The following is a 9,161-nucleotide window of genomic DNA, read 5'->3' as shown; positions in this document are numbered from 1 at the left end:
CTGAATACAAATCCAGCGCGCTACCAACTGAGCTATATCCCCGCCCCAATAATTTTGAATAATTTAAAGATGAAAAAGTCTTGTTTTGAAAATGCGCACGGGCACACAAAAGATACATGTTCAAATAATTATGTGGACTCGCCCGTGCATGAATAATGATGTGGACTCGCCCGTGCATGAATAATGATGTGGACTCGCCCGTGCATCAATACCTATGCTTGCACTGTCACAAATAAGAACGCACACAACGTCGCACACAACGTCGCACACAACGTCGCACACAACGTCGCACACAATATCGCACACAATGTCGCACACAACGTCGCACACAACGTCGCACACAATGTCGCACACAATGTCGCACACAACGTCGCACACGGCCAGAGAAAAAAAAGTACACAAAAAAGAGTTAATGTTGCAAAACGTACTAGCCCCTCCTATCTAGGTTAAGCATGGTTTTATCTACGAGGATCTTTTTATACTTCAACCAAGTTGACAGAGATCATATTTCTATAATTTAAGATGACGTGTTGCAGAAGATATATTTTAAACATTAAAGGTGCATGATGTATAGGGTCATTTTGGGAAACGTTTTCTGGTGAAATGGACCTTTAAATGTCCAAAGGAAATTCGCCGTGCTGTAATTTAAACACACTTGCAGTAAGTAGCTCGAAAGTGGTCCGTAAATAAATTGAAGAAGTTTTCTTCAGCGAACGGTTGTCTCAGACATTCTCCTGTGTCAAATAGTTCCGACTTCTGTTCGTCGTCACATAATATTAATTAGGCCTACTGGTGGGTACGCATTCGCCTAGACAAATGGAAACCGTTGGATTCAGGAATTCAAATCTGTCATCTGACGAGCGCACACTCATAAGGGGCAAAGGTGCACTACACAGCATAAACAAACACACTGTCAAATACGCTGTCCCGAAAGAGCAGCCGACACATTATTTAGATTTGAAGAAAAGAACGATCAAACATCTTGTTCTAAGGCATTCCCCGTGTGTGTTGTCGTCAATTCAAAGGCCAAACCAAACTCTGTAGTTTTTTTTGGTGAGTTCAAATCTTTAACTCTTGCAACACCATGTGAAATGCGGGCACCTCTTAAAAACAAAATGTGATACGGATGAACTTAAAGGGAGAAATCACAGTGTCAAAACATAACCTATGCACAGCCTCAAATGCAAAAAACTTGGCCCTCAAACACGTATTTCAAGGTAGGCCCACGGCCGGACCAAATGAGTTGTAAGGGGGGGGTTCCTCCTTTTTTTTTGGGGGGGGGGGGCAAATCAGCGAAGTGGCGAAGCCACAAGCGCGCGCCTGCAAAGCAGGCGCGCGAACTATGGGGGTCCGGGGGCATGCTCCCCCAGAAAATTTTTGAAAAACGGTTAAAATCTGTGCAATCTGGTGCATTCTGGGCCTTGTTTTGAGGGTTAAGAGCAGCATTGTTTTGGTGCTAAAACTAGTTAAAAAAAAACACACTCAAAGCAAGGTACATGCTTTTTCCAGGGGTGGGGTTCCGGAACCCCTGGAACACCCCCCCCCCCCCCCCCTGGGTCCGGCCCTGAGGCCTATTGTTGATGTGTGATGACCAAGTTACAACCCCCAACCCGAAGTGAATAGCTGTTAGGGCAATTAGAGTCATCTGGTTGGTCCATTATTATCCTTGTAAAGACACATTCCTTCTCGTGTAAGCGACCCTGTCCACGCTTTTACACGGAACAAGCGACCCTGTCCACGCTTTTACACGGAACAAGCGACCCTGTCCACGCTTTTACACGGAACAAGCGACCCTGTCCACGCTTTTACACGGAACAAGCGACCCTGTTCACGCTTTTACACGGAACAAGCGACCCTGTCCACGCTTTTACACGGAACAAGCGACCCTGTCCACGCTTTTACACGGAACAAGCGACCCTGTCCACGCTTTTACACGGAACAAGCGCAGCCTGTATCTTAAACACATGTCCAACATTGAACGCCTGGCTGCTTTCTGTGGAGAATGGGATTTGTTGTTGTTCTTTTTGTAAGTGGCACCTTGTCAATCCGCAAAAATATTTCAACAAATAAATTCTTACTCCGCACAGAATGTAGCCACGCTGTTGATTTTAGTTTGTGTCTGATTCAAAGGATGCTCTTAATCCATGTGGAAGCTAGAGCCGAGGTTCACGTGAAAGTTACCAACCGGGTGGAAGCCACCCGCGATGTGTGATTGGTTGAAATTGAGATTTGTTGTGATTTCAAGGAGTCAGACATCGCCGTTTATTCTCTTGTGTTGAGATGGCTCGCACTTCCGGTTCATGCACCTCTTGTGTTGAGATGGCTCCCACTTCCGGTTCATGCACCTCAGCCCGGGGACATGTCTGTGGCAGCGAGTGTGGCAGCGAGTGTGGCAGCGAGCATCATCCTGCACGCGGGAAAGACGGAACCATGCATAACTTTGGGTGCTTTTTGCAACTAAAGTAATAATAATTGAAGAACAATACCCGAGCTTGCGCTCAGAAACGTCCCAATTAACACAATTCACTATCATTTCCCATCTACGATAACCTCTCTGACTCTTTGCTGAACGCAACAGCCAACCACACACCGTTTTTTCATACGCTCAGAAACGTCCTATTTAACACAACGTGTATTGACTATCATTTTGTCATCTGCAATCAATTACCTCTCTTACTCGTGTGCTATCATCATGAGCCAACCCACTCACCGTTTGTTCATGCGCTCAGAAACGTCCCATCTAACATAAACTTGTGTTCACTATCATTTCTGCGATATCATCTCCATCTCTGACTCGTGTGCTAGCCTCAACAGCCAACCACCCACCGTTTTTCATGCGCTCAGAAACGTCCAATTTAACACAATTTGAACTCACTATCATTTCTCCATCTGCAATGAATTATCTGTGTGAGTTTTGTGCTAACCTCAACAGCCAACCACCCACCGTTCTTCATGCCAACCACCCACCGTTCTTCATGCGGAGCAAAGAACAAGTCAGCCTTAACCCGTACAAAGAGCAGTCCACTGCCATCTTCACGGCTGAGGCTGTAGATGCTGACGAGACGGCCACCTGTCCACACAAAGGCGAATGTCCCTGTGGAGAGATTCGCTACAGCTTCGGCACTGGCAACGACAATGGCTTCTTCAACATCGACAGCGTTACTGGACAGGTGAGAATGCAGCGCTGCTTGGTGTAAGCAGGGTTTATGGTTGCAGACAGATACGCGCCCGCAATGGAAGTTAAGGTTGTAGATGTGTACACGCCCTGGGATTTTTTTTCTCTCGGTCAATTCGCAGAAGTTACCTTTCACTTACGGTGAAAAAAGTTGGGAAGATCTGCCAAAAGGACATCAAGCTTACAAATCCATGGAATATATCACTGTCATCATACTATCCGGAAGAAGGCAGTTTGTCGCTGCCGAAATATTGACAAAGAAAGTACTAATCTGGTTTCTGCTGTGTCCTCTTTTTGTTTAAAAGCCATGGAGTGTATGATATGATAAAGGACCACAGCACAATAAACTTATGAATGTGCTCTTAGAGCTCGCGCTGTTTTAAAATTGCTTTTTGTAAAGTTCTATAGTCACTGAAAATATCACTATAACCCTCAGGTGACGGTGAGTCCCGACTACCTGCCCATCGACCGCTTCAACTCCCTCCCGCTGGAGAACGAGCACCGCCTGCAGATCCTGGCCGCCAACCCGGACTCCAGCGCGTACGACAAGATGGAACTGCTCGTGTCCATCCCGCAATCCATGTGGAACGAGCAGGTGCCGCCACGCTACCTGGACTCCGACGGTGTGGGATACATGGGGGACGGACATCACCACATACACAAGAGGGTCAGATTTTTTTGTTTGATTTTTTTTTATTATTATTATTTTAGAGACTTGTGTCGGTTGTTTGATTTATATTTTATGTTGGGAAGGGGGGCGGTTTGTGTTGGGCTTTTTTTTTCTTTCTTTTCCCTTTTTTTTTTTTTTTTTTTTTTTTGTGTGCTTGCTTTGGTTGATCGATTTGTTTGCTGGCTGTGTTTTTGATACTCTCTCCATATCTGTCTGTCTGATATTTCTCTCTCTCTCTCTCTCTCTCTCTCTCTCTCTCTCTCTCTCTCTCTCTCTCTCTCTCTCTCTCTCTCTCTCTCTCTCTCTCTCTCTCTCTCTCTCACTCACAAGAAGAGAGCCATCACAACATTTTAGATTAGCAAGGACTAGCTGTTAGACAGGGTCTTATGGGCTGAACCAACTTTCCTTTGGTAATAAATTCTCCAGTTCAAATTCTATTTCACTTGAGTTGCCCTTGACATAGGTGCTCGTGCGTTTGTGCGTGAGTGACTGCACGCGTGTGCCCATGTTTGTCTTCAACGTTCGTTGTTGCTTTTTTGTCCACCAGTTGACAAATCGGAATTATTTGCTAATTTATGTCACTTGGGTTGCGCGCGCGTGTGTGTGTGTGTGTGTGTGTGTGTGTGTGTGTGTGTGCGTGCGTGCGTGCGTGCGTGTGTGTGTGTGTGTGTGTGTGTGTGTGTGTGTGTGTGTGCGTGCGTGTGTGTGTGTGTGTGACTGCTGTTCATGTCTGCGTGTTTGCCTCAACGTTCGTTGTCCTTTGGGTCACCAGGCAATAACGCTTCCGGACAACGTGACCTTCACCCTGACGAAGACTGGCGAGTCTGAGAACGTGACAGAGATGCGCGTGGGCACCAAAGTGTCGTTCAGGCTGCAAATCCTCTTCCCCCTGGGCACCACCGACATGCTGGTCGAGCTGTTCGCCCCCGACAACGACAGCATCGTCATGATGCTGTGTGACGTCAATTTGGAGAACAAAGGCGTCAACCTAAACACCGACCTTCCCGGCACACCCGTTATGGACTCGCAGAACTCCTCCACCGTCTACGTAAGCTTCTGTTTTGTTTGTTTGTTCCTTTCGTTTTTAATCTTATTTCGTATTGTGAGGGTGGGTGAGGGGATGGATGTAGGGGAAGGGCTCCTGATATGGACCGGCTCCTGATATGGACCGGCTCCTGATATGGACCGGCTCCTGATATGGACCGGCTCCTAATATGGACCGGCTCCTAATATGGACCACCTCCTGTTCTGACAAACTAACGACGCTAGGGCGCTCCAAAACCGTATCATTCGCTGTATTCACTCTCTCTGGATAACTTGCACATGTCGAAACAGAAACACAAACCTCAATACCGTTAGGCTTTTTCTCTTATTTTCACTTTTGGCAGCGTTCACTATAAATTTGCCGCCTAAAACGGACTCGTTTCTGTCCACAGCCAAAGCTGTTATCACACACAAATTGCTATATGACAGCTAAGACCTTATTTGTTACATTTTAGCAGTTTTGACCCCGAATTTCTACTGCAAACAAAACATAACAGCAAAATATCAAAGTATGTGTGTCAGTGTGTCCCCTAATATGGACCACCTTCAACAAATCGAAGAAAATAAAAGCTAAAGGCTATTTTCATTAATTCATTAAGAAGCTTGTTGAAAATAACGTATAACTAGCCCTCGAGATTTCAAAACAATATATCAAATAGCCTTCTGTTTGTGGTAGTTGATCATCTTCGTGTACACTACATTGGGGTGTGCACGTTAAAGATCCCACGATTGACAAAAGGGTCTTTCCTGGCAAAATTGTATAGGCGTAGATAAAAATGTCCACCAAAATACCCGTGTGACCTGGAATAGTAGGCCGTGAAAGGTGGATGCAGCGCCTAAAGGCAGTCGATCTACTGGCCGATGTGAATGCGTGATATATTGTGTAAAAAATTCCATCTCACACGGCATTAATAGGTAACATGCGCCTTGAGTCGCCTTGTGTGGTGAGATACGTGCGCGATATAAATCCTCGTAAATAAATAAATAAAATAAAATAAAATAAAAAATTTCACTTATTTTCACTCTGTTTTGGACAAGCTTCTTTAGTTTCCTGGTGTGCTTCAAATAATGCTTTCATCAACCCGAAACAGGTAAATCTAAATCATATTTTAATTAGTCTGACTGACACACTAAGTTTTATCCTGTTATTTTAAAGTATATGGGGCTTTTTACAGTGATTAGTGAAGGCCTCTTCACCGGTCCATATTGGGCGCCCAGGCTCCTAATATGGACCATTTGTGATTTGTTTCTGTATTTAATTTTTGCTGAATGTCTATCAAAGCTAATTCACTACAATTAGGCATGACGGTTAACCTAAGAGAGAAGGACTACCAAACACAAAATAAAACCTCTTCACAAAAAAAAATAAGCTAGTTATCAGCATGAAACAAAACGTGGTCCATATTAGGAGCCCTTCCCCTAGTTCGACTAAATTTCAAAGAGCCCTGCCTCAGTTAACAGCATCAACCGAAGATACATATATTCACAAAGGGAAGTTAGTATGGGCAATTTTTTTTTAAATGTCTTAAAAAAATGACACCATTACACAAAACCAAGATGTCTCTTTTTGACCCTCTCTAACAAAGTGAGATCTCTGACGTCAAAGTTCGAGAAAAATCAGAATACCCAAAACCGCGTCACGCAAACATTCTGTGAAGTTAGATAACGCAGTTTGTCTCGGTTACTTCGTCATACCAGCAGTAGAAAATCTCTTGTAAGGTCACCGCTAGGCTGTGCGTGTATTAGTATCGTATCTCATTAAGACACAGCTGTGCATGTATTAGTATCGTATCTCATTAAGACACAGCTGTGCATGTATTAGTATCGTATCTCATTAAGACACAGCTGTGCATGTATTAGTATCGTATCTCATTAAGACACAGCTGTGCATGTATTAGTATCGTATCTCATTAAGACACAGCTGTGCATGTATTAGTATCGTATCTCATTAAGACACAGCTGTGCATGTATTAGTATCGTATCTCATTAAGACACAGCTGTGCATGTATTAGTATCGTATCTCATTAAGACACAGCTGTGCATGTATTAGTATCGTATCTCATTAAGACACAGCTGTGCATGTATTAGTATCGTATCTCATTAAGACACAGCTGTGCATGTATTAGTATCGTATCTCATTAAGACACAGCTGTGCATGTATTAGTATCGTATCTCATTAAGACACAGCTGTGGATTTTTTGAAAGCCATGTTTGTGGATTGTTGTTTATTCCCTTCAGTTCGACCGAGCCATCCTCGACTTTGGCAACGTGACCAACACCGCCGCTTGCAATGATGAGAGTGAGTGCGCCATCGTCATCACGTGGGATGCCGTCATGATCCAGAATGACGCAACGGTACATGACGCAGTCTACTGGGTCAGCGCGGGCGCCGAGTACAACTACGAGATGGAAGTCTGGGTTGGCCAAGCATCCTTCTCTGCCAAGACTGATGCAAATGTGAGTGTCTTTGCTTCTAGTCACGACTTGCACGGCCCCGTGGTCCAGCATGATTAACAGGTCCAAGGTGAAGGCCACGCACCGAGTAGGGAATCTCACACTTCCGGTCAAGCATTGTTATAGTAGCCTCTGCTCGCTGGTCTTACTTTTCACATGAATTTTTTGTATGTGTATTCAAATTATGCACATATATATATATAGAATTACGGAACCCCATCGTAACTCACGCTCTTTGGTACCATCTCAGTTTTGCCCCAGTAATGAAAACGCTGACTTATACTGACTTATACTTGATCATATGTCTTTTTAATGAGAATATCAAAAGGATGTTTTGTTAGGTTTGCTTTGGTATTATGCTTCCAACGCGTTTACATAAGTTTAGAACCAAAACATGTTTGTATTTTCCCTTAGCTAGGTTTATAGGGTTTCCCTTAGCTAGGTTTATAGGGTTTCCCTTAGCTAGGTTTATAGGGTTTCCCTTAGCTAGGTTTATAGGGTTTCCATTAGCTAGGTTTATAAGGTTTCCCTTAGCTAGGTTTATGGGGTTTCCCTTAGCTAGGTTTATAGGGTTTCCCTTAGCTAGGTTTATAGGGTTTCCCTTAGCTAGGTTTATAGGGTTTCCCTTAGCTAGGTTTATAGGGTTTCCCTTAGCTAGGTTTATAGGGTTTCCCTTAGCTAGGTTTATAGGGTTTCCCTTAGCTAGGTTTAAAGGGTTTCCCTTAGCTAGGTTTATGGGGTTTCCCTTAGCTAGGTTTATAGGGTTTCCCTTAGCTAGGTTTATAGGGTTTCCCTTAGCTAGGTTTATAGGGGTTTTTAGGGCGGGAAAATTGCCCCATCGCGCGGTAGCGGCGCTGGCCTCAAAACCAGTTGTCGCTATCGGCGTGGGTTCGATCCCCATATATATTTGGCGAGGGATTTATTTCCCAGAGTCAACTTTGTGCAGACTCTCCTCGGTGTCCGATCAGCCCCGTGTGCACGCATGCGCACGATAAAGATCCCAAGTTCACAGCGAAAGTCTCAGGGCTTTAAAACACGAATACACGCATACAAGAGAAGAAAAAAGGATAGCGCCGTTCTGTATGGCAGCTCGCTTTCCCCAGGGAAGAAAGCCCGAATATCCACGAGGGTAACCTCACAGAACTATGTATATCTTATCTTTATCCTTGTCCTTATTTTGATGTTAAGATTCTTCATTGCTTGGAACAATGGTCTTGCAGTTTGAACCTTTGTGTGAGCGTCTACGGTATACTGTTTTTGTTAAGCTGAAAGATGTGTTTTCTTTGGGGATACGTCAATTTATTTGGCGAGCTACCTATTTCAATTTGACTTGGTACACACAGGGGTAAGAGTCCAGTTTTACTTGGTACACACAGGGGTAAGAGTCCAGTTTTAACGGGTCTTTATTGTGCAATAATCGAGATTCAAAAGAGAGAGAGGGGGCATGTGTGTGTGTGTGTGGGTGTGTGTGTGTGTGTGTGTGCGTGTGTGTGTGTGTGAGTGTATGTGTGTGTGCGTGTGTGTGCGTGTGTGTGTGTGTGTGTGTGTGTGAGTGTGTGTGTGGGTGTGTGTGTGTGTGGGTGTACAAACTTTCCTCTTTTCTTCCCTACAGCCCAATGGGTTCGGCACGCCCCTGTTCAACCTGAGTGGCCCCAGCTCCATGATGATCGGTGAGTCCGCGGTCTTCACGCTGGACATGTACATCACGAAGCCCTCTGTCGGCCTCAGCATCGACGCCTTCGCCCCCCTCAACAACACTGACGTCATGTCCATCTGCGGCATGAAGGTTTGTGTGGAAGATTGCTTTTGTTGCTGTTC

General features: G+C 44.7%; 1 protein-coding gene across 1 annotated transcript in view; it reads left to right on the top strand.

The window, feature by feature from the left end:
* The first annotated feature begins 2,957 nt into the window (after positions 1 to 2,957).
* The window catches only part of LOC138965491 (uncharacterized), a 66,014-nt gene continuing 59,810 nt past the window's right edge, over positions 2,958 to 9,161 (top strand). Inside the window, exons 1-5 of the mRNA XM_070337665.1 lie at positions 2,958 to 3,170; positions 3,612 to 3,842; positions 4,618 to 4,893; positions 7,128 to 7,346; positions 8,956 to 9,129. Of these exons, the coding sequence (XP_070193766.1) occupies positions 2,976 to 3,170; positions 3,612 to 3,842; positions 4,618 to 4,893; positions 7,128 to 7,346; positions 8,956 to 9,129 (1,095 nt within the window). The 5' untranslated portion in view covers positions 2,958 to 2,975. The remainder of the gene's footprint in view (positions 3,171 to 3,611; positions 3,843 to 4,617; positions 4,894 to 7,127; positions 7,347 to 8,955; positions 9,130 to 9,161) is intronic.

This window comes from Littorina saxatilis, linkage group LG4, assembly GCF_037325665.1.
Source record: "Littorina saxatilis isolate snail1 linkage group LG4, US_GU_Lsax_2.0, whole genome shotgun sequence".
In the NCBI taxonomy this organism is placed as follows: Eukaryota; Metazoa; Mollusca; class Gastropoda; order Littorinimorpha; family Littorinidae; genus Littorina; species Littorina saxatilis.
The sequence above is the reverse complement of the archived record's forward strand: the minus strand, read 5'-3'. Positions and strand labels throughout refer to the sequence as shown.